Source organism: Vanessa tameamea, chromosome 10, assembly GCF_037043105.1.
Source record: "Vanessa tameamea isolate UH-Manoa-2023 chromosome 10, ilVanTame1 primary haplotype, whole genome shotgun sequence".
Taxonomy (NCBI): domain Eukaryota; kingdom Metazoa; phylum Arthropoda; class Insecta; order Lepidoptera; family Nymphalidae; genus Vanessa; species Vanessa tameamea.
The window spans coordinates 1234125-1259902 of record NC_087318.1 but is presented as its reverse complement, the minus strand read 5'-3'; the positions used below and the strand labels follow the sequence as shown (position 1 = coordinate 1259902).

Genomic DNA, 25778 nt, shown 5'->3' with positions numbered 1-25778 from the left:
TACTGGCAATGCAAATATGAGATACAATATCCGGCTTGTTATTACAAATGCTTAGTTTAACATTTTCAATAGTGAAGGGAATTCTGTCACTATACTAAGTGCATTTTCTAAAACAAAAAAAATAATATCGCACGTGACATTGGCGAAATAATCTGTGCCCTCTTGGCACAAATAAAAGCCAAAACAAAACAAAAAAATAATGCACTAACACTGTGTTCCATTTCGGAATATATAAGTAAGCTATCCCTAGAATTTATGATAAAATATTTGTACTTAACTTTAAAATCTAGGAAATTCAATTCTATTAGTTTAGTAAAAGTAGTGTGTACGTTTTTTTTTTAAATTAGAAACGACACTGTATGAGCCATAACAATTGGGAGGAGAAAGAGTACAACATTAAAAATAAAACGAGAAATTATTTTTTAATATTTATTAACAGTGAAAATATAAATAGAAAAGAAGATTTATGAACAATTGACGTTCCCTTTCAACAATTTACATAACGAATTGAGTAAAATACAAGAAGAACAAACTTATTGTTTTATACAATGAAACAAAGAAAATATAACAACATTAAATGTAATTTATCAAAGTTAAATGAAACAAAAGATTAACATTTTTTGTACACATAAGGAAGCTATTGTATCAAATAAAAACATCATTATTGATTAGGCACATTTAACTGTGCTAGAAAATACTCTTTTATTTTGAACCTTGTATTGCAAAAAAATCTAAATAAAAAAAAAATCAATAAATACTAATATTGAAATAAAACTGATTCGATATTAAACGCTTTTTATTCGGATTCAGACCTTGTATTGGGCAGAAAATATTTCAACTTTTTAAAAACAATGGAGGATACAGGATTTAGAATTAAAATGCCTTCCAAATGCATCCTCATCCGAGATGATATTTAATAGATTTATCTTTATAAATTGAATTATTAGTGCGTTATTTATATAAAAATATAAAATTATCACTCGTCATGCAGTCTCTATTATACATAGATATATTTATTTATAATACTACGCTAGAAGCGCCCAAACAGTTTTCGTCACAATAGAAATTTGTAGTCCATTATATTCGAGTGTAACCTGCAATAAAAAAATAACCTTAAATTTTCTATACATCACTTTTTTTTTAATATTACTTTCTTTCTTTTTTTACTTCACTGTATTATGTAATGAATATTGAAATATTCTAATATCAATAAGTTCTAAGCTGTATATATATTATAACCAAATTTTTACAATCTGTTAATTTTAACTCATGAAAGTTTGGTAACGTAACATTTTAAAAAACAACGCAAGGACGCAAACATGCAAAAAAATACGGTGAGTATATTTCAATAGAATTTTTACAATTTTAATTTACATTAAGAAAAGCTGTAATCATTTTTAATTATGTTTCAATAAACATGTTAGAAATTAAATCACTAATTTTGAGTCTAAAATGAAACGGATAATTGTAAAATTATATACCATATGAACTTTTAACATTAACACATTACATTTCAGAATGTACATATCCATACGAAGGTCAGTAAAAAAATAATTGCCGATTCGATACCTACTAATAAATTTTCATAAAACATTTTTTTTAATTATATATTGTGAAGGAACTGTTTTTTTGAATTTAAACGAAAGAAGTATTTTAAGTTCGAACTTTTTTGACACAAAAAAGTTTTTTTTGCTTTAAGATAGTAGACCCTATATTGATATCATTTGTAAACGCTTTGGGCGTTTTTAAATAAAAATATTTTTTTTTTTAATATGATGAGATGTAGAAACAGCTATAGTGATTAACGTAATACTATTTAAATTGTATAGTTTATGTGAGTGAAAATTCTATTGAAATTCATTTTGTACAGTTTTATTTAACTATTATATTCAACCCATTCAGGAATAATATAGAAAAGTAAATATTTTATACAAAAACTACTTAGAACTTCTAACGAAGTTTCATAACTAATAAACATTCTATAAAATTTGCATCACTACTTAACAATGTTATTTTTTTTCAAATAATATACAATTGTAATTTACTGTTATTCAAAAATATTACATTTCATATAAATGATGGCTTTGCCGTATTTTGTTTAACTAAAAGTGTCATTATTACAAACAATATCATGGATTTATTACAACAATTTTGCCTTTAAATTTTTTATAGTGATTATGACTATATTTTAGATATAAAAAAAACAATAGCGAATATCGATTTCAACATCAATATTTAATCGTTCATTAATTAAAACATCGAATAAGCTTGCAGAATTTCGTGTGTAATAAATTTAATATTAAAGTACAATAATATATAAATTGCTCCGTATATAAAAAAAATAAGCAGATAATCTATAATACTTACATCATAGTATTCAAGTGTAGGGTTTAATTCATAAAGTAACTATATAGACATTATTTAATTATTAATGGATTGTTTTTTTTTTAATATTAATAATTAACTTTTTTGTACTAATTTCCTTATTTTTTATTCTAAATTTCATCTATATTTTTAATTATTAAAAAAAAGTGGTGAACTTGGCAAAGTATGGCAATAACGGTTAAGTTTACTACGATAAAAAATATGTAAACATTTTTCATCCACACAAGCTAGTGTGAGTAGATAAACTTAAATTTAAATTTGTACAATATGTATAATAAGGTCTTTTTTATGCTAACAATATTCTTATACTATTTTATGCGTTAAAGGGAATTGTTCATTATTATAATTTACTTTAACAGCATCAATCAGTTATATTTTATTACATTTTTAATTGAATAAGAGGGAAAAAATTGATAGAAGTTGAAATACAATAAAAAGATACATATAATATCATACAATATTGCTGTCAAACGTAGATCAAAAGGTTTTATCGGGGTACAGTAATGTGTAGAAAAAACTGTTGTTATTAATTTTCAAATACACTTGAACAAAGTATTCAATTTGCCAAAATTGTTGGCATAAAATGAACCTTATGATATCTAAGACTGTTAACCTGTATCTGCTATGGCAACATTACTACAATACAAAAACACTAGCTCTTTAAACTTTTTAATCCGTAACTCATTGGTATACTTTAAATTTCTCTGTATAATAAAACTTCTGATTATAAAACATATTTATGACCAAAATTAAATTTTTATTTTATTATATACCGACAAAGAAATATACAAAACCCAAGCTCTAAGGTAGCGTTTCCCAAACGTTTTGACTCTGTTTCTTTTTTTTTTTTTGCTTCTACGAAAAGTTTTTTTAACCCCTCTGCATCTCTCATCATATATTCAACTGCCACAAACAGTCCAAGGAACATAACATCGAGGTTGATGGCACATTCACTATGTAAGGTATGGGTATTATTTCTTACAGAGCCAATGACTATGAGCGGTGCTGACCACTTACCATCAGATGGACCCATTTTAAGTAAAAGAAACACAGAAACAAATCATTAAAGTGTTGATTTAAATATAATGTAATGATTTACAAGATTGTTTTGCTTTCACTGCCCCATACAAAACAATACTGTCACAAGGAAGTTATTTCATGGCTTAGAGGATATTAAAAATATATATATGTCACCGTAAGATTACAAAAATCGTCAGAAATCAAACTGTTGTCGAAGTCAAACTGCTAGATTACAATCTGTCCCCTGATTGGCCTTATTGTAAGAGCGACCAATCATACGTCACTGTTATTATTCGATAGCTTACAATCTATCGAAGAAAATTTCAGTTAAATTATAAAAACTCTAACCTAACCTAACCGAAATGATATGATCTATCGAAATTATTTATGTTTTATTGCAAATTGAATAAACGTTCACAATCTATTACAATTGCGCAAAATAGATTATATCTAACGGTATTTGCAATTTTATGGTGAAATAATATGGCGGATGCCGGGGAGGCGGGGGGCACATAACGTTCAACCAATCAACGCGCGAGATGCAGTCCGTTCTACGCCAGTTCACAATTTGCCCGCTTCCCATCGATAGATTACAATATAGCGAAAAATAATGCGTTAAATTGCAATCATATTTCACAGTTCACAATATTTCGACAGTTTACAATATGACGAGATAGATTGTAATCTAACGATGTTTGTAATCTTACGGTGACATATATAATATAGATAAATAATCTCTGCTTATGATGGATATCCTTTATAAAACCAACAATATTTTAGTTAATTAAACAATGATTGATGGATAAAAAATATCTCTGGCATTTAAATTTCACATACTGGTCGGATCCATCATTTGGGAAACGAAACGCTGCCCTAGAGCTTCAATTTACCCAGAAAATAACCCAAAAATCATATAAATTGAAACCAAGATCAATTACAAAATTTTTAACTTACCTACCTACCTACTTACCTTTATGAAGTACATTATAAAAGATAATATTATAAACAACAAGCGAAACTCACACACAGACAGCAACGATGAAATAATATCCAAATTTGTTATATATTAAATATTAATATGAAACTCAAAGGTATACAAACAATGAATATATTATTGACTAATCGGGCACAAGCATATTCTATTCTAATTATCTACCGTAGTGAAATAACGTGCCTTAGAAATTCATATCTAAGCCTATTTGATACATAACTTCCTCCATATCCGTTTGTCCTGGGTCTGTCTCTACATTACCATTGGTCTGACTGGTCTGCGGTTCTGGCTCAGGTTCTGGTTCTGGTCTAGAACCAACTGTCGGGATGCCCAGGATAATTCTGATCTGGTCCGAGAGGTGTGGTGCCGATATGATCTGGTGGTAGATACCCTCCGCTGTGCTCAGTATCCGGTCAACGTCTAAGCACATTGAGAGGTCATTGACATGCTGAAATACAATTTTATTTTATTTTATTATTAAATTTATTTACACTGTAATATATATTGTTAACCTTTAAGTACCGACGTGCATTTTTTGTAACGTTAGTACCGACGTGAGACCTGTGAGGCCGCATCGGAATTTCAAAGGGTAATTACACACCGAATACATCCGCGGCGACAACATTGCCGTTTCCGACATCAATGTGGGCACTAACCATGCAGCTACTGAAAAGCTGGGATCGGTATTGTGAAGAAAAAGGACAAAACTAGCAAGTCGACTAGCTATCGGGGCCTCTGAGACCGCACGTCGGTACTTAAAGGTTAACATATCTAAGAGACATCACATTATTAGAACATATTTGTTTTGTCATGTTTACAATATTTATGGTACTGTGAATAATAATTCAAAAGTGCTTATATATATAATTGATTTAATTTAATTTTGATTTATATATGTTAAATTTTTTATTACATCACACACTTTCAACAAAATAAAAACCAAAAAGTTCAAAGATGAATCTTGCAAATATAAATTTTCTATAAGTGAGTATTTTAAAAAAAAAAAATCATTAAAATTGACCTCTAAATAAATCTCCTAAGCTCCTGAAATCACTATTTACTAATTTAAAAAAATGTGGTAGTGTTTAATTTGACTATCAATAAGTAAGTGTAATGCTTTTATATTGAATAAAGGAATTCGAGTTTGAGTTTAAAAATACCTTGTTCATTGTTTACATTACACAAGTATATAAATACTCATAAAATATAGGCCAGGAAAACTTAACCTTGTGGAGAGGTGCCTCACTTCAGTTCTACTCAAACTTGGCCCATTTTTGTTCATCATCTATATTTTCTCGTAAATGATAATATTTATAAATTTTGAATTTATTAATTATTAAATAAATGGTATTAATATTTCTCTAAAAAAATAAAACACTGACAGATTTCTTAATTGATCTAAATGAACAGTAGTAAATTACCTTCAATATTTCAGTAAACCCATAGTCTTTGCTGATTAACACATCTTTCTCGGAGTCGAGTATGGCAACACAGATGAACAAGTGGAAGTTCGCACATGGCAAACCCGTCCATAGCACCTCCCATAGCCTGAAATGATTACTCATAATCAACCTATTTCTGATAGTTTATTTCACAACAATACATGTAATAAAGTGACATTCAAATAACATTATTTTCCATGAATATGCCAAGTTTGCAAATGAACGAAAGTCGATATTAAAAAAAAAACTGACAAAATAGTACGTAGGTCTGCACACATTGGTTGGTGAAATTTGTTGAAGAATTTTATCTAATATAGAAAGATTTACTGGACGATATTTTCCCATACAGGCCAGTTATAACCAATTTCAACTTGGTGCTCGACCATATTATCCAGCTATCTTCTGATATTATCTAACGTCTTTTTTAATCACGAAGTCATAATCCTCACCTCATAATATCCCGATGTGAAAACTCCCGCTTGAACCAAACCAATAGCCACCTGAAGCAGAAGTACATATTCCCAGAGTCCTTCGAAGCCAGATGTTTCGCTAGCTCGGGACTCGCGAACGTCAGTAGCTGTTGTAAGTTAACTAGCTGCTGTTTCATGCCAGCTTGATCCATGTCGAAGTTTGATGCCTGGTGACAAATATACCTTTACACACACACACACACGCCTGACATACCTAACACACCTAGCACACATCTGAAATGAATAATATGTGATTATTCGTCATAATTGTCAGACCATTGTTATCGTTGTCTGCTGGCATAGACCGAGGTGCACTAAAGCGTTCAATTCTAGAACATTATTTCATTTCGATGGTCGCAAAACTATTGGTCATGCGTCTGAATTTCGCCACCTGACTTGAGCGAAGCAGATAGGCGATACTAAAACACGTAACAAAGTTATGGTGCGACAATGCATGATAAACTGTATTCAGCTGTGCGAGTAAACGGTACACGTACACTACGCGTCTAGTATATCGACTGACTTGTAGTCCAATCCTCACACACGTTCCACGCTAAAATATACTTCGCTTTTTGTATGTACAAATCCGTTAGCCTTTTCCGCAAGTTGCGCTCAGCGATGCTAGGAAAATGAAGTGATCCTATTGGTGAATTACCCTCGTACTGTCTAGCTACTCTGCTATCTCTACTACATACGCAGCCCAAGGGGAAAAACAGCGCACCTGTGTTTGTGCACACACTTACACACTACAACGCACGAAGAAGACTTTATACGCATGTGACTAGGCTTACTTTAGAACGAATTTAGTAGCCGATACGAACAATAAACTTACAATTTTCTCCATGAATCCAACGAAGCACCAGAACGTATCCACTTCATTCCCCAACAACAACAACAATGGCGCCAATATATCGCTCATTCCTTGCACGTAGCCCAAATCGAAGTTGTACATGACATAAGTCATTAATATATCTTGCAAAACCATCAAATTCGGATTATTATCTCCGGCGAAGAACGGGTGTGTCCTATCCGTCCTATTGACGTCCTTCTCGACCAAACTCTTTCTGTCCCTGTATTCCGAAAACCTCGATTCTTGACCATCTGTCATTGACCTCCATTGGAGCTTCATGGAGAAATATTCCTCTGTTTTTCTCTTCTGGAGAATTTTGATTTCCGCGTCAGTCATCCTCCAGGGATGGTAGTCTAGAAGGTATTTCCAAACTGAATTCCTTATCGAATGAGCAACACCCTGTGAATAATTATTTATGGTAAGAAATTATTTCACAAAAGTTTCCGTTACGACTATTTAAGTCGTGATTTTGGTTTTAAAACAAAAAAAATACTTTGTGATTATTTCAATTGAAGAAAAACCTAATTTTAATGTAATTAAAAATAACTTACGCCTCTAAAAATAAGTTGTCTGACACCATCTATTTCTGTCACTCGACCTTCTGGGTCCTGCAAGCCCTCCCATTTTTCTGTCGACAAAGGAGTTCCTCTGGAACAAAATTTATATATTTAATTATTATTTTATGTCCGACACTTCATTTTTTAGTTCCTTTAGGATGTTCGTTGGTACATTAACGATGAATGCGAGAGATCATTCTTCCCGAAGACAGCTCAGTCGAGAAGAGCGGGTGTGAGAGTGAGAATATGATTTAAACAAGGTCGAGAATTCATGAAAATCGCTTCGCCTGGTTGCTGAAGAGGCAGTGTCAGACATACCAAAAGTAAAAATACCAACCCTACACCAATTATAGAGCGAATTATGGGTGGTGAGGAGCATGGCTTATTTTTGAGTCTGAGTAACTAAATCAAAGCAGGAGTCCATGGATTGGCACAAAAAGGGTATACCCCCATTTACAAGCAATGACACAAAAGTGTTATAGACCCTCTTAGAAAAAGTGTTAGAATTAGCCAAAATTTTCAATTTGTGAATTATTGGATCTATCAATTTGTAAAATAGGATTCAAAAAACTACGAACGAAAACCCAGTATAAAAAAGTTATCTAATAAAATTATACCTGGGTATACAAGGCCTCGGTGGTAAAGTTGGTTTAACGTTGATGACTTCGTATTCATCAGTTCTGGTCACGGTGGTGGTGTCCTCCAACGCGCTCATGCTCTTCGTCAGGAGCTCTGCCACTTCTTCAGATACGTCCCTCTTGCCGTTCATACCTTCGTTGCCGTAATAAACTTGTGATGAAAAATTATTTTATTAGTTTTCTAATTAAAAATATAGTTGGCATTTTTCATAGCAATTAAATTACAGATAAAGCTCACTTAATACTAATCAGACCTTTGGTCCTACTCTTGACAAAAGAATTGTCAAGGAACTTAAAGCGTTTCCCGACGCAAAACGAAAAAAGAAAAATTACCAATATCAGTAAGTTTAGAGAATGCTTCTAAAGTCGTTTCATACGGCCTCTGTTTAAAATTCGAAACCAAGTTCCAAACGACGTCTGTTGTGTTCTCCGTGAATATATCGAGTTCAGCAAACGAGCGGTTCAATACCTGAGACTCGATATTTGGCTCGACAACGACATACGTGTTCCTGTCGTGTCTTGTTTTAGCCGTTTTCACATGATTTTTTAGATAAGCGACGAATATTTCAGCGTTTCCGTGTTGAAAGTAAAATGTGTTCTGCCAAACGCCCTGTTTTGTTGAAAATTGCATCTGCTGGTTGTTTCTTGAACATTTGAATGTTTTTAGCTCGTCGAGTGGTATTCGGATGATTCTTGCTCGGGCAGCTGCATAATCTGATGTCATGTTCCCGCTCAGAGTTCTTTGACGCCGACCTGAATTAATTATTGTTTTTTTTTAATAATATACTAGCAACACAGAGTTAACTTTCGATTGTGTATATGTAGCAAATCAATACGATTTCAGGTAAAACCCTACAATTAAAAATAGGGAATAAAAAGAAATAGTGGGTTTTATCTGTAAGCTATACCATGTTTATCTTATCTATCTAGTTTCAACTAGTAGTTTTATTATAATTTTTAATATAAACACAAATAACATTATTATTTATGCTCAAAACATTATCTTTGGTAATGTAAAACAATATTATTTATGTTATTTTTTTTATATAGAATTGGTAGATAAATTTGCAAATGGGCCACCTCTTGGTGAGTGGTCACTACCAATCATAAACAATAGCATTGTAAGAAATATTAAATTAGATGTTATGATCCTCATGGCTATATTTACACTGGCTTACTCACCCTTATTTACCAAACCAGTAACAATGCAAAGTGCTGTTTTGTAGCAGAATATGTGATGAGTGGGGGGGGGGGGTACAGATGATAAAGTTTTGTGTTAATAGTTTGCCAATTCTTTCTTTGCACTTTTTTAATAGGTACATAGTATCTGTGTTGACTTAAACCTAGGGATAATAATTTATTTTAAATAATATAATCAGTTATGTATTCTTTTTACGAAAAAGTAAAATAATATTGTTAATAATTACCAATAGTGTTAACAACTGCCCATTCCTGGTCTTGTGTGTCAGAGTCGATAGTTATAAGATCATTCGGACGCCATTCAATGCATTTTGTGCCATCACTATTTTGAACAATACAGAGCATGCCAATTGAATTAAGATCGCTGATTGAACGACCAATGCTCGCCTTGAGTAGAACCCCATCTTGAGTGAACAGGTCCTGATAGTATATACAATTTTAATAGTTTAGATTAAAACAAAAGCTTTTGTTTTTGTGGGAGTGAGCATAAAGACTACTTGATGAAAAGACATTAATTAATTTAAAAAAAAACATTGTTTTTAATAAATTAGCCAAATTTCAAGGTCTTTTATATTTACACTTAAGAGAAAAATACATTTTTAATTATGTATTCATTCTAATAAAATTACATTTTAATTTACATTTGTCATTGTATGTTTTTAAAATAAATATAGGAATTTTGTTGTCAGAGACAAATTTAAACTGCCTTGGAAATAAAACAAAGAAAGGACTACATTATATCATTAGTTATTTCCAATAGGAATTCTAAAGTTGAATATGAGTAATCTTTACTAAGTATCGTAACCGATAAAAACTGATTACTTTTCGATAAATATTCTAAAACAGCTCACTTTTCTAAGCTGCGATGTAGCGTAAATCTCATTGTCTTTGAAACATTGTAATATGACGCAATTATAAACAACTTGATACTATCAAGGCCGGAATCATTAAATACATCTTTCGTATATGTAAAAACGTATTAACAACCAATGTGCATAAAAATCAAAATAAGGATAAAAATTAAATCAGTAAAGTTCGATACTCACTTTACATTGTTCAGGAATATCTTCCACTGAACTGCAAGACATCTTGATTATTACAATTTAGCACTAATCCTATAGCTGTATTTTGAAGAATTTAAACCATATTCACGAGTCAATTTTCTAAAATGTAAGCAACAACAACACTAGTACTTCACAACAAAAAACTTGTTTCAATTAAAAATAAATACTTTACAACTGACATATGACATTTATCTGATCTGGCACAAAAACATATTTTGTTGCTTCTTCAACAATCAACATCAACATTGTTTGGAAGTTAAACTTTTATGTAAGTACCAAAGAGAATATTCTCACTTTAGTTTGGTAAGCATTCTGAACAAGTACTTATGACTTCCGAGTAAGGGTATTTACTATTTTCATCACTGGTTAAAAAAACGGGCTAATTTCAAATACTCAGTATAAAAAGAAGTTCCACCCCTTTATATATTTATTAAAATCATAATTTTAAAAAATGCTGAAAACATGGTTAGATAATTTCATATTAATATACAACCTCGCTAAAGCGAAACTTTTTAATCACTGTGTGGTACTTGTATCCAGAGCAGCTAAATAATTAAAAAAAAAGGGACTTTGCTGTCAAATTTAAAACAGCTGATTTATAACCTAAAACAAAACATTAATAGTGAATAAGTATCATATTTAAGAGTTTTTGATGTTGCAATAGCCTTATAATGGAGAGAATCATCAAAATTGGAAAAACGTTAAGAAACAATTGGAAAAAATCAGTATTTGGCGCTTTCGTGGTTTATTATGGCGCCTCAACACTTAAAGAAAGATATCAGTAAGTAATAGAATTTAAACTACTTAAAACTTATAAGAAAAAAAAAAGTTTTTCAAAATACATTAATATAAAGTGTATGAAATATCATAGGGCCCGCAGTTAGTTAGGGTTATAGTTAAATAAAATCTTATACTACTACTTGTTTCCACAGTATTTTTACTGATTATGTAAAATCTATATAGGAAATTGTAAGATCAAAACAATAATATCACCATATTTGAAACAATAATGTTATACAGTATCATGTCATATACGTAACAATGTATTAAAAAATATTTAACCAAAAAGTATATTAAAAATGGAACAGGCTTTTGTAGCTCATAATCTCTACATAATTGTAACACTCTAGTATTATCCTAAATCTTTGAATACCTAATATATTATATATAAAATAAAAAAAAATACAACCTCATTTATTATTTACAGAATAAATATCTTAATGCGAGCAGCATGCAAAGAAGCTGCTAAATATGGTGATGCCTTAATCCCAATAGACAGAAATCCAACGTTGGTCACTGTTATACTCAATCCTGTAGCGAATAAACGTAAGGCTAAAAAAGATTATGAAAAATACTGTGAGCCTTTGTTACTATTAGCTGGATTACAGGTTGACGTTATACAGACAACATCAGAAGGTAATGCCAAAGAAGTAGTTGAGACCCTGCGTGGAACAGAAGCTATTATAGTTGCAGGAGGAGATGGAACTCTATCTGAGACAGTAACAGGTAATTTTTACAATTATGTAATAAAAAATTCTATAAGGATTTCCTAATTCTATAACAAGTTCTAGAATATCTAATAAAGAATGCGTTTGGTCCTACCCAGTATATTCGGATTCATGAAACCGAATTTTGCAGGAGGTACTTGAGACATTTTTGGTCTGGGGACCAATAACTCGTATTATTTATTCGGGATTATTTATTCACAATCAGACAAATCCTCATTTATATGTGAAGTTCCATTGATTTTATTTTTATCATCATTGTTATTAATTTGCTTGTTTGTTTTTGTGTTAAAGAAAATCAATAGTATTGATTCAAATAATCGTTTTAGGTTTACTACGGAGAAACGATGAGGCTAATAGATTCCCGTTAGGTGTTTTACCACTTGGTCGTACCAATAGTCTTGGTAACATTCTATTTCCTGGCGGAGAAGGTGTGGAGAAGGTAAAACAGCTTATACAAGCTTGTATGGCAATAATAGAAAATAATACGACATGGAAAGACGTAATGAAGATTGAACCAATAGATACTGGAGATGAAACCCCAAATAAACCCGTCTATGCTTTGACATCGATAGAATGGGGAGCTTTTCGGGATACACTTTCGAAGAAAGATAAATACTGGATATATGGACCGCTGCGAGGATATGTTTCTTATATATTCAATGGATACAAAAATTCCTTATGCTGGGAATGCAGTGGATCACTGAAATATTCACCTCCCTGTCATGGATGCGAAAATTGCGTCACGAAAAAACCAGAGATTAAAAGAAAATGGGCATTTTTCATTCCTAATACTCAAGCGGCACCACAACTAGAGCCAAAAAGTATTACAAACCCAGAATGTGCTGTGATTAATGAATTGTGCTTTAAATCAACTGATTTTAGGATCCAGCCTCAAGTTAACGACGGTTTGTCCGCTTTGAGCGTAGGATTAGGAAAGAATAAATACACTTATACGGAATTCGTTTCTGAAGGTTGGCGACGTTTGAACGGCGAAAGTGACACACCAGAGGTAATTAAAGCTAGAACTATCGAATTACGACCGCTTGAAAATAAATCCGATGTTGTCATTGCTATTGATCAAGAAGAATTTGACGTGAAGCCTGTCAAAATCACTTTATTACCAAAAATGGTTAAATTTTTCTGTAAACCTGAATAAAATGTTAAATATATATTTACGGTTATTATTTACATTTCGATAAAGAAATAAAGTACTTTAGATACTTTGAAGTATCTAAGTACTTTACGTTTATTCGCACCAGTGCCACAGTAATACAAATTATCGCAGTTTTCTACGTTATATTAAAGCACTGTTGTTAACTTTTAAAACCTAAAGCCCACCAGTTCCAAATGTAGGTTCTATATATTCGAACCCACAAGACACTCGGAAGTTGCTTTTTTCTACGTATTTAAATATCGGCGTGAAAATCAAGTTATTATAAACTCCTATGATATCCCTTATTTTTTTAACAAAGATTTAAATTATTATGTGGGAAAATTAAAAATATATACGGAATTCAGAAAGGGTTTACTTTGCAGTCTAAAAAGGATGTTTTAAGCTTTAGGTTATCCGATAGTTTTACTTATTAATTGTGTCATAAAACTCTATGGTTTAAGTTTACTGGGTTTAAAAAAGCAAGCGAGTTAAATAAAACAAACCATTATGACGGATAACATTTAATCATTTAAATGGTTAAGTATATTATGTATTTAAACATGCACTAACATTGACATTTGAGTAATAAGAGGGGTGATCCAAAAGTAATGTTATTGATGAATGATGTACTGACACTGCTAGAAATTATTCATCATTTTTACTAAATAGGTGATAATTTCTGGAATATTTCATTTGTATATTAGTTGGCGGAATTATGAAACGAAAGACACTAGCTGCCGCAATCAGAGTTTTTTGAGTATTCAACTAATTAGCATTAAATCATGGACATGATTTTCATCTTGTCCATGTTTTTTAAACCCACATGCAGGAAGACTGCTGAGGTCATCGAGTATTGTACAGAAATCCTACAAGATATCAGCCATGACTACTATGCTATTAACAAATCGTAGGTTAGTGATGTTCTCGCCCTTGACATCGATGCAAAATCCTTTTAGTCCAGAAGCTTAGCGTACAGCTGGACTTCAAGACCTTAGACTCAGTTTTACCAAACCTGTATCTATACTTTCACGTTATCTGGGCTCACCCAGGTCCATTTTCGCTACCCCGGGAATTCCCCCTGAGTCTGGAGGCATAGGCGGGCCGACCGTCTGGGCCTCACGGTACCACGCAAAAGAGACCCCTGGCGCCCGCCGTAGAGACGAAGAGGATGCCGCTGGTTTTTTAGTGGGTATTCCGGTGTACCGGGGCGCACTCGGCGTCCAGGGCACCGGTGAGTCCCACATACAGGGGTATATGGATTTCACTACTTCCACGTGGGTAAAACACGTAACACGTTTTTCCAGCGAGATAAAAAGAAAGGTCCATTTACGGTAAACCGTTTCTTGAACAAAGAGTTGATATAACTTTTATATAGTAATTTAAAAGTTTATTTTTACTGATACTTTAAATGCAATGATAAACCTGAACAGCTATAATTATTTAAATAAAATATAACATTTGCGGCCTTTTTTCCATTAAACATAAATATTAAAGCAATAACTAAAAAGTTAAAGGACGGCATTGCAATCAACCGTGAAATGAAACGATTTAAAAACCCTTAAGTGTGGCTGAAAATATCTGTGTTCGAAAAAATAACTGCTGCAGATGATGTTGACTTGGTAAAAACAGTAGCAGATTCTAGTACTCCTTATTCCAAAGTTTCGCACTGGCCAATTATCACTTTTGGACCAACCCTTGTAGACACTTATACAGGGGTATACAGGGGTATACGGGTGTATACAGGGGTAATAATATTCTTATAAGGAATCGAAGAGATATTCGTATATGAATTTATAACATATTCTGCCGAGCATACTCCCAAACGAATATAGCAGCGGTAACATGCACATTCAGAGATCGAATCACTCCTTGCTGCGGTATTTCCACACAATGCTCCATTAAGGGCAGCAAGTCACATGGTATGCCTTCTTTTTCATGTCTGTAAAAAATTAATACAATTTTATTTATTTTATACAAAAAAAGTTGTTTGTTCAAGGGTCAGAAATGTAAAGTTGAATTTGTAAAGTAGAGTATAGTTAGGGCAGTTCCCTATTGCCAGTCCAGCGACTGAATTGTTCAAATAGTTTTGGCAAAAGTAACAGCAAGTTTGCATAGCAAGCTGTGATTGGACGCCGTGATCGGTCATCATCAGTATGTTACGACCACGCTGTTCATTGGAAGGTTTTGAATAAACAAGCTAAAAAATGGCAGTAAAATCTACATACCCAAGTAAGAGAAGAGTTTTCTTTGGGAATTTAAAGTTTTGTAATGGTGTGCTGCTGGAAGTCTGTTCAGCTGCCACGATAGAATAGCCTTCAGCCTTCTTCTTCATCAGGTATTCCTTCAAAGCCTGCCCGGGACGCACTTCTTCAACGTTAATCCATCGTTCTGCCGATACACTGAAACATTCGTTAATAAAACATCTGACGGCCTTCCTTATCAAACGTTGAAAATCCTCTTTCTGTTATCATTGATATGACTTTGTTTGTCATAAGTAGGCGAACTCGCAAATCGAAACCACTGCCCATAGACATTTGTAAAGTAAGAAACACTAATCCACCACCAACCTTGGGAATTAAAATGTTATGTCCCTCATGTCTGTATTTACACGGTTCAATTACTTCAACCAGAACACAAAAACACAAACAATAGAACAATAACATAGCATTATGAAACTAATCCCCCCCTAAACAACATTTATAGGCAAAGCATTCTTTAAATTAAAATAATTTCATTCGCTTGCTCTTATCTAGTTTACTTTAAGAGATTACTGCGAATCACATATATTTGTATACAAAATTACTCAAAGTATACATCAGAATATAGAAATTATACGTAACATTAAACATAATTTCGCAGAAGGCCGATTTGTAGGACGAAGTGGGCATAAGTCCTCGCGAGGTTCCGATGAATGGGTAGCCTCGAGCAATAAAAACACGAACCATGTAGGTAAAACAAAAGTATCGCCAGTATCAATACAAAGATTCGATGATTCAAAAACAAGTCCAAACCGAACACTTCACTCGGTGCGAGCTCTCTTTGTCAATTGCTCGCCGGCCGCCCGCTCCAACGGTCGCATCCAAGCTTGACTCATTGTGTCTGCGTGAGCTTGCGTTTTTGGCGGGAATCGGTGTTGTCACAGCCTGATCTTAGCTGGTAGAATTTTAGGTGAATAGATTCTTCGACCTATATAATAATAATTTAATTCAAGGGCGTATCGAATGAGATGACGATTACATTTGTTCATCTTCACACCGCTGTTTATTTCTCTACCAGTAATTAAAGCAAACATTTTATTAATCTTGCGTATTCTTGAGCTTGTCTATATTGTAAATTCGTAAAGATATCTTCAGTTCACAATTTCCATTTTCTGACTTATTTAGTTTTATATTTCTTGATTATAATAATAACGAATAAAGCGTAAAGTGTTACTATAATTTAATTGCCACATAAATTCAAGCCTTATATCCTGTTATACTTCCGTTTTATAGATGTCATGTCAAGTTCAGACTTTTCTCTACACCGCCTTAGAGCTTCTAACACCAAACACTCTTCTTGTAATATGACATCACTCCGCATACCATAGAAATTGGTTCACAAACTTCTGCGATTTATCCCCAATTCCTCACATTATTACTCTTTTCCACTTCTACTAAAGCTGAATTCATATGAACGAAAGAACCGAGATAATAAAAGTCACTGACTGCCATCAGAGAAAAACTAGAAAAACGACGAAATCACACACCACAGTTTGCGCCCTATGGAAATTAGTACTTATTCTATACAGAGATCGAAAAAAATTACACACACAAAATAGGCACATGAAATTTCAGTCGTCCTTGCAGAGAAAGTGTATAATTAATGCGAAGATTGACGTGATCGTTTGTAAAGAAAAACTGCAGAGCTCATAGACGCAAGTTCGTAGATTTTATACTAACCTCAATCCTTGGAACTGTTTGTCTTGCAAATGCCTCTTGTTGTCCACTACATAAGTCTGGACACCAAACACCTCACTGGTTCTAGCCATTCCTCCAAGATTTGGTAGTTTATCGATAAGCGAAGCCACCACAATAAGATCGCTTTTATTTTTCTAAAAATCGAATTAACTTACTGATAGTTATAATACATGGCAGGAACATTAAAGCAAGGTCAAAACTATTTAAAGAAAAACTCTTACAAGTCTACGATATCACTAGAATTAGCAGTTTAGAATTGGTTATAAAAAAGCTAAAAATCGTGTCTACTTTAGAGTAATATTGTGTTTATAAATTACAAACCGTATCACCCGTTTGCAAATAGGCAAATCTTATAAAAGCGTGTATATAATCAGCTTCGTCGTATACTAGCCATGCATTTTCTAATTACCGTGTCTAAACTCGGCCAACTCTGTCCTCAAAGGAGATTTCGCTGATTTCACTGAATTAGTGAATTATTACCCCCAAAAATTAAAATAGTGCGCAACAGCGAAATATCCATCAGAATAGCTACAATATTTCTAAGGTGCAATGAGTTATTAACATGACCCAAATGTTTTTAAAGTAATTTAATGGCGGAAAATGGATTGAGAACTACAAGAATTAGAAGACTTACATTGTCAAGAACCCGTTTAGTTAGAAGCTTAACTTAAGAAGTTAAAACTTATGGCGTATTTAAAAGCCACTGTGTAAGACAGGATGTTCTGGAAATATGCACTGGTCCCAACCTACTCGTTTGAGTAATGGGAAGAGCCTGTGAGGTATTACTTTTTTTAAATTTAAACACAATATTTTAATCACTAGTTAAACATTCTCACTTACTTTTTTCTTACTAGTATAAACGTCTATATCGATCATGTTCTTCCATGGCACATATTTCTTTTGAATCGTTTGAGCTTCTTCCAAATTATCATACAACCTATTCTGTTCTTGAGTTCGATTTGATCGTTTTTTAAACCAATTATACTTATGTTTCTCTTTCCATTCTTTGAATAATTTATCATCTGGATCCCCAGTTATACATTCACTTATGTCTCCAAGATAATTTGCCAAGAACTCGGTCTCAATAATATCATTGAAACCATCGTACATTTGCGGCACACCCCAATATATAGCGAATGGCGTTAAATCTTCGACTATATCAAAAATATGAACGAAATAATCATTAATGAGTTTCGTATAACTTTTGTCCTTTGCCTTTTCGGCCTCTTGTAGAGTTTTGGTTATAACATCTACACTGTATGCATATTTGTCGCAATCTAAAGTAGTACTCGACAAACTAGCCGTTTCATAAAGTCTGGTTGACAAATACTGAGCGTACAATCGTGTACTATAAATAGGGCCCATTATATTCGCTAGGAAGAAATCCATAACGCATTCAAATTCCTCGTCTCGACAACAACGAAGTTTGAATTTGTGCGTTAAAACCCAATACAATATAATAAATTGCGATTGAATGGGCACGTTATTTTCTTTTAATTCGTTAAGTATATTTCCATTTATGATGATATCCTAAAATTTTTATTTACCTTCATTATTACTTAAATAGTTAAAGAATATTCTTATCAAGCCATTAAATGTTTACAGAAACACATCTAAAAAAATTCATACCCTTACCTTATAATAATAAACCAAAGCAATGTACCACTCAAAGTATGTTTTCACAAGTGGTTGGTGAGGTATTTTCCCCAAGAAATTAAGCGCCCACGTCAAAACACAATCCAAATTAACTTTTCTAGATTTAAAAAAGATGAAAATCAAGCTTTGTACGGCTGCTTGTAATGATCGATCGTGAAGAGAGTTGCCGTAGTAACGTTGCTTATTTTTGAACAAATCCTCTACTTTTTTTATAATAAAACACGTTACTGTGTTAAGAATCTCTGGATTGTCAATTTTACTTAGTATTGATACTGCCAGCACTTTTATATGAGAGTTAAAAATGAGTCCTCTGAAAACGAACATTGAATCAATTAAATTCACAAATATCTAGAAATATAATTCTTTATTAGGTTTTCTCATAATTTAGGCGGACTACTAGATAGACACACACACATTATAACTGGTTGTGATCTTCTCACAAGTAAAAGAAACGTACTTACTCTTTATTCACACCATATTTTTTGTCTTGTAATATTTCAACAGATACACTCTCAGCAATTCTGAAATATTATAATAATGTTTTTAATTACACAATAAATTTAATTACTAAATTGCCTTACTCGCCAGTATTCGCTCTTTTGTTTATTTTTATTAAAAATAGGTAGGTAGGCTGGTAAATATACCTGGACGTGATTGTAAGAGATATCAACCATCCCCTACATCGCCACCAAATTTGGGTACTATGATGTTTCGTCCCTTGTACCTGACTCAATATTGCTAAGTATTGCTGCTTGTCGAAAGAATATGTAATGAGTAAGCAGTAACTACCCAGACAGGTTTACACAAAGCCCTACCCTTACTAACTACCCTACCCAATAATGCAACCGTAATTTACTGGTGCAATATATTTAACATCACAAAAAACATTTGAAAGTCTTTTAATACCGACCACCTTAGGCCATGCCTTAGGATTGCTTTTGCAGGTGCTCATAATAGACATTCAAGAGCAAATTCGAATAGGGCTATAGCAATCTATAGCCCTACGATAGTTCGGAACACCATTATGAATGAAATGTGAAAAGTATTATTCAAGGTAAAATTTCGCAAATACGGTTTTTATTGGCGTTTTTCAAACGGTAAGTTTTATCTAAATTTGTAGATCATGCGATTATCTATAAAAAGTGGGTGACCCTTAGGACAAAAAGTTTCTGAGATATAACGATTGAAAAGACGATTTAAAAAAAAGGGTTAGGCTAAAAGTAAAAAAATTGGTCCATTCAAGTTTGTTCGTTTATATATATTTTAGCAAATCAATAAAACTCGCATACATTCGTGTACAATTCATCTCATATAGATTAAAGTTTTTATCTCTGACTAGTAAATGAAAAAGCTCTCTAAAGCTAGTGACGGCCGTTGTTCTAGCGCGGCTATGACGTCACTGAACGATTATCAATTAGGAAAAATTATGTGATCTGTTTTGTTTAATTGAATTAATATTATTTTATTGTAATAATGCAATTGTAATGCTAACTTTTTTTTTTAAATAACAACTTCTCTATAATACGTATAATTAATAATTTTATGCAGTTGTCTTTAAAAACTATTATGTTTTAGATTTTTTTTTATTTGCTATATAATCATTTACTAATATATTTTGTACTAAATTATTAAAAACATACAGGGTTATTGGTAATAAATTAATTATTTGCGATAATTTTAACCCCCAATGCACAATGCAAAAGTGAACCATTTCTGAGTTATAAATTTTTTAGCTTTTTTCAAAATAACTCAAAATGCAACTTAAAAATTTATTTAAAAAAAAGTATTAATTTAAATCATTTTTTTATTCAGATTTATAAAAACGATTAAACATAATATAATAAATAACTAGTATTTATCAATATTAAAACAATAATTATCGGTCCAAATTTAAAAATGCGAGACCGAAAACGATATTAGTTCAATATTTTTCGATTTTTTTTTCCACAGAAATGCTAAAAAACAAAAAAAAAACGTTATGAAACCTGTTCTGCAGATTATTTTAAAAACATTATCGTTTTCTTATTTTTCCAAAAAATATATATATAATAGGAATTTATTTCAAAGCAACTGAAACATAATGACCAGAAAGGACAATGGTGGAAATTCGTATTCGAACATTAATGAATTCGGACTAAAAGTCGCTCTTTCAAATTCCTATAAAATTTATTAGAAACAATACACAATGTAAATAAAACTAAAATAAAATTTAGAAACAGAAACAGTTCAGTAGCTAAGTTAGAATTAACACATTTTGTAATTTAGCCTAATTAAAATTCTTGCTCGAAGTGACTTCCCTCCTAACGGAAATTACCAATAACCCTGTATACGTGGATTATCTATGTATAAAAGTAAAAATATTAATGACTCACCTGTGATCTTTCTTTGGTACAAAACCATAGACCAGAATTTCACACAGCACATAGATCATTTGACTATATGCAGACACGTTAATTTCATTCATTTGCTTTACTAAGCAATACAACGGTGTATTCTTAATAGCAGCATACTCCAATATTTTGTTAGAATACAAAATAACAACATTGTTGTATTCTGGTCGCACTAGTAAAGCATCCTGTGTAATTATGATGACAAATTCTTGAATGCATTTCATATATTGACCATTAGATTTTAATTCTTCGATTTCTTTCCATACCGTGTTCAAAAATTCCGTTACATTGAATTTAATATCTTTGTTATTTATTATTGACGGAAGTATTTTGTTTACTATCTTAAGTATCCATTTTAGGCATCCATAGCCTCCGCTGTCTAATACATTGTAAATATAATCTAAAACGTCACTATTGATCTTATAGTATGTGTCGCTCAATAGAAAGTGGACTATTTCACAGGATTTCTCATAAAATAGATTTCGTAATCGGCCACTATTCTCTTTGTGTATGCTTTCATTGAATTTCACATCTTTTACCATGTTTATGAATGTATCTACATCCAGTACTTCCTGTTCGTAATTTTCTACCAAAAAACGTGCCTTCAAGCATGTATTAAGAATAAATATACTTAAAGATTTCTTGGTTAAATCAGAAATGTTGCTATTTAGAATCAGTATTGTAGATTTATACAATTTAATTAAATAATCATTTTCATTAGTGGTATTAATATGTAAACTCATACAATCCAAGCCTTCAAAGAGCAGCGTAATCTTTTCAATATCAAATGTGATATCGTTTATGAGTAAAGTTGCAACATACTGTAATAATATTTCTAATGTTGCCGGTGCAGAGTCATCCAATTTTTCATAAAGTGCACACTTATATTTTATAGCTTTCTGATAAAGTTGCACTATGAAAATTACATCATTTAAGCATTCATTTTTGTTAGAATATTGTCTGTAGTTTATATCCTTTATGTTTTTAATTATACCATTTATCAATTTAACGAAATCAGTATTATCGTGACCTTCGAAGTATGTCACAGCAAAATCTATATTCATGTGTGAAAATGGTAGCAGTTGCAAAAACTGTTTCATATCAGGTATAATAAGTTTATTTTTAATGAACTCGGCTAATGGATTATTTGTTGCAAAGTCCAAATATAAGTGTGGATATATATTCATATACTCCTTCCATGTGAACTGACAACAATTATTTCCAATAAAATATGACATATTTACTTGAATGGCTTTTCTTATTACTATATTATTGCAAGGTATCTTTAATATATTGATTATCATTTCCATTAGATTTGAACAATCAATATCTAATAATCCTTCATAACAGACTTCAGATAGGGTAGTCGTCAAATTATATAAAGGTACAGGGGACCATTTTATTAATGGAGCACCTTTAAGTACACTTATCAATGAATCAGTGTCATTTAAAGTATTTTTTAATTCCATTTCAAGAGTCTCATAATCAGAGTAATTTTCAAATAAATTTATATCATTAATAGCATCAAATATCGACACAGCTTCCAATTCGCTAGCAATTTTCAATCGCATGCGATACTGTAAACATTGATAACGCACCTGGGCATTATCATGACGCAAGCCAATGTAAAATGCACAGTTCAACCAACAAGTACCAATACCTTTAACAGTATCAAATAATTTCAAAGATGGCAAAACAATATTGCTCTGTTTCTCTTCTAAGCTGTCTATTAATATAAAATAATTATCCCAGATATTCTTTAGGGTAATTTTATTTTTTCTATCCCAAATAAATGTAGTTGTAGATCTTATGGTGATATTTTTTTCGCTAATAAACGCACAATCAATTGCTCTTTTAGCTAAATATATTGATTTTTTCCTGTGTGTATTATCTACATCTTTATTTAATAGTCCTGAGATAACAAAATCCCAAAATTCGCTATGTGTAATTACATCAGATTCAATAATGTTTTTGTTTGATTTATCTGCAACTGGTAGATAATAATTGGATAGGCAACATAGCACTTGCAATGCGATCTCACTTAAATTTTTTTTAAATTGTCTCAGAGAGTTCCATATTCTGTCAAGAATGTTGTACCCTGTGATGCCCTCAAAAAATTGCGGCACAGCATGTGTGAGGAAATATACTCGTAACTTATCATTTTTACTAAAAATGATGTTTTCTAAAGGAATATCAAGAAACGGCAACATAAGCTTGCTATTGCTGAGTATGACTGCATCTAAAATGCTTACGCAAATTTTTAATTGTACCAGTGTAGTTTGGAGATTTTCATTTTCATTGTCAGTTGTCAATGTTACTTTTGGAGATGGTAGATACACATCTGCCACTATTTGATGTAACAGATGTTCTGATTTATTTATAATACTACTAGGGTGTAACATTAATACCATTTCTATAATTTTACAAATGATTTCGACGTTATCTTCGTTCGCATTGAGTATAAGTTTTGCGACAAAATTATATTCCTCATCATTATTACACTCACTTTTTTCACGTGTATTGATTAACTGCTTATACTGCAGCAAATTAATGAAATTCGATAGATGTTCATTCGTAAATGTATTTCGATCCATTATATTTTTCGCTCTATCATCTATTATGTCTTCATCTAAATCAAGTAAATCCATAAAGGATAATATTTCTGTAGCCGGTTTCATTATGAAGTTAAATTATATATTGAAAAAAAAATTAAACGAATACTCTATAGAGTTTCATACGATCGTTAAACGATAAATAATGCAGTTTTATAACCGAACAACAGAAAAAAGTATAAATATAATTTATTTGATAAAATAAACTGTGAACTTTGTCTTAAGAGATATCAATTGTGCAATCAGAATTCAGATTTCAGAATCAAACTGAACTGAATCTAATAATCAATACTTTCAGAAGTTTCAGACCTGAGTGGGAGTTACTGTCAAGTGTCAAATCAACAAGCAGTGTGACCATAATGTCAAAAATAATTTTGCAATATCCACAGTCCTGTCAATATTGAATGAATTTTACATTTTTCGAAAACTGTAATATAATTTTATAAAGAAGTGGTTTTGTTACAAGGTTTTGGATTATATTTTTACCTTTCGATAAGTAAACAAACTTGACTTTATGAATTTAAGATAAAAGAATCCCTATTAGTTTTTCACTAATGCTTGGGATGCTACTTCACACCGGAACATAATTTTTTCTTTAAAAGCCTAGATTCGTCCCCAATATGGATTACTGGCCTCATCTTTAGACTGGTACCCTTAAATACGAGTACTTCAGTTCTTACCGCCGTCCAACGTCGAGCTATTCGAAGTATTAAAGACCCAGTAATATAACAAACGATTTAGATCATTAGTAAGCTTCAGAAAAGACAAACTCTTTGTGTGTTTTATACCGTCTCTACAAAGGGGTTCACTCCAATTTGACATAGGGTGACATTTCCGTTATCGCATGAATACTTTGCATTCCTCTAATATACGTGCATCAAGGTCATTCTTAAATCATATCAAGGTACGAAATATATTATTTAATTTAACCACTAATCTTTTATATTTTGAATACCTACAGGTGTATTTGATAAACTTGAGCACAACGTATATAAAAGAAGGAAACCTAGTGGAAATTAATGTAGCATGTGTGCCGTATTCACACAAAGCTAATATGGAAGCAGTTGACCCCATGGACTCAACTGCTTCCGCCTGAGGCATTAGCAGGCAGTTCGAACATAGCGAAGACCTTCGATCGAGTATGGCACAAAGCGCTTCTTTCGAAGCTTCCTTCCTATGGCCTTCCGGGAAGAGATACATAGAAGATAACTTTGTTTTTTAGGTAAAAAATAACTACGGAGTTTCTTGTCGGCTCTACTCTATAGAATCTACATTACGAATCGGTGGTGGTAGCGTCACTTAATATCGTTTTCTAAAATAGATTCTAAAGTGGTTGTAAAAGCCTACTTGAATATAGTATATTTTGATTTTTTTGATGTACTAATGTATTAATTTAAACATTCACTTGGTGGTAGGGCTTTGTGCAAGCCCGTCTGGGTAGGTGCTACCCACTAATCAGGCTTCTACCGGCAAACAGCAGTACTCAGTATTGTTGCATTCCGGTGTGAAGGGTGAGTTTGCCAGCGTAACTAAACTACAGGCACAAGGGACATAACATCTTAGTTCCCAAGGTTGGTAGCGCATTAGGAATGTAAGAAGTGGTTAATATTTCTTACAGTGCCATTGTCTGTGGGCGACGATGATCACTTACCATCGAGACAAGCAAATGGGTCATCCGCCAACTGATATTATAAAAAAAAAGAAAAATAAATTTAAAATATGAAGGAAAAATTATCTTAATATTGGACTGGATATATATATTTATATAACTATTGCACAATTAAAAATAGACACAAATCTTTTAAGGAAATAATATTTTATTTAGCTATTTGCTTTATTTATTATTTAATGTGTTGTTAAAAAAAGATTGAAATATATATATTTTT

The 25778-nt window shown here is 32.1% G+C and overlaps 3 protein-coding genes across 10 annotated transcripts; 1 reads left to right on the top strand and 2 right to left on the bottom strand.

The window, feature by feature from the left end:
* Window positions 1-415: 415 nt before the first annotated feature.
* Window positions 416-10903, bottom strand: LOC113395919 (TBC1 domain family member 15). 5 transcript variants are annotated; one of them, XM_026633649.2, is made up of 10 exons: window positions 10600-10903; window positions 9781-9973; window positions 8687-9106; window positions 8333-8504; window positions 7710-7806; window positions 7141-7557; window positions 6288-6475; window positions 5818-5944; window positions 4617-4844; window positions 416-1094 (listed from the first exon to the last, which is right to left on the bottom strand). In XM_026633649.2, exons 1-10 carry the CDS (start codon window positions 10639-10641, stop codon window positions 1026-1028), a joined length of 1953 nt encoding a protein of 650 aa, XP_026489434.2. In that variant the 5' UTR covers window positions 10642-10903; the 3' UTR covers window positions 416-1025. The 5 variants fall into 5 exon arrangements, with proteins under 5 accessions (XP_026489434.2, XP_026489436.2, XP_026489438.2 ...); XM_026633651.2 differs by having other exon boundaries at window positions 4580-4844; window positions 10600-10902; XM_026633653.2 differs by having other exon boundaries at window positions 4658-4844; window positions 10600-10902.
* Window positions 10904-11173: 270 nt separating this feature from the next.
* Window positions 11174-13294, top strand: LOC113395920 (acylglycerol kinase, mitochondrial). The gene is made up of 3 exons (XM_026633655.2): window positions 11174-11398; window positions 11825-12123; window positions 12452-13294. Exons 1-3 carry the CDS (start codon window positions 11289-11291, stop codon window positions 13279-13281), a joined length of 1239 nt encoding a protein of 412 aa, XP_026489440.1. The 5' UTR covers window positions 11174-11288; the 3' UTR covers window positions 13282-13294.
* A 1503-nt stretch (window positions 13295-14797) lies between these two features.
* Window positions 14798-24210, bottom strand: LOC113395977 (uncharacterized). 4 transcript variants are annotated; one of them, XM_026633734.2, is made up of 8 exons: window positions 21263-24205; window positions 19352-19411; window positions 18870-19200; window positions 18075-18764; window positions 17217-17368; window positions 15504-15677; window positions 15027-15217; window positions 14798-14983 (listed from the first exon to the last, which is right to left on the bottom strand). In XM_026633734.2, the coding sequence occupies exons 1-7, from the start codon at window positions 23956-23958 to the stop codon at window positions 15070-15072; spliced, it is 4251 nt and encodes a 1416-aa protein (XP_026489519.2). In that variant the 5' UTR covers window positions 23959-24205; the 3' UTR covers window positions 14798-14983; window positions 15027-15069. The 4 variants fall into 4 exon arrangements, 2 of the variants coding, with proteins under 2 accessions (XP_026489519.2, XP_064072034.1); XM_064215964.1 differs by having other exon boundaries at window positions 14798-15217; XR_010309242.1 differs by lacking the exons at window positions 14798-14983; window positions 15027-15217 and adding an exon at window positions 17869-17980 and having other exon boundaries at window positions 15499-15677; window positions 21263-24210.
* Between the last annotated feature and the right edge of the window lie 1568 nt (window positions 24211-25778).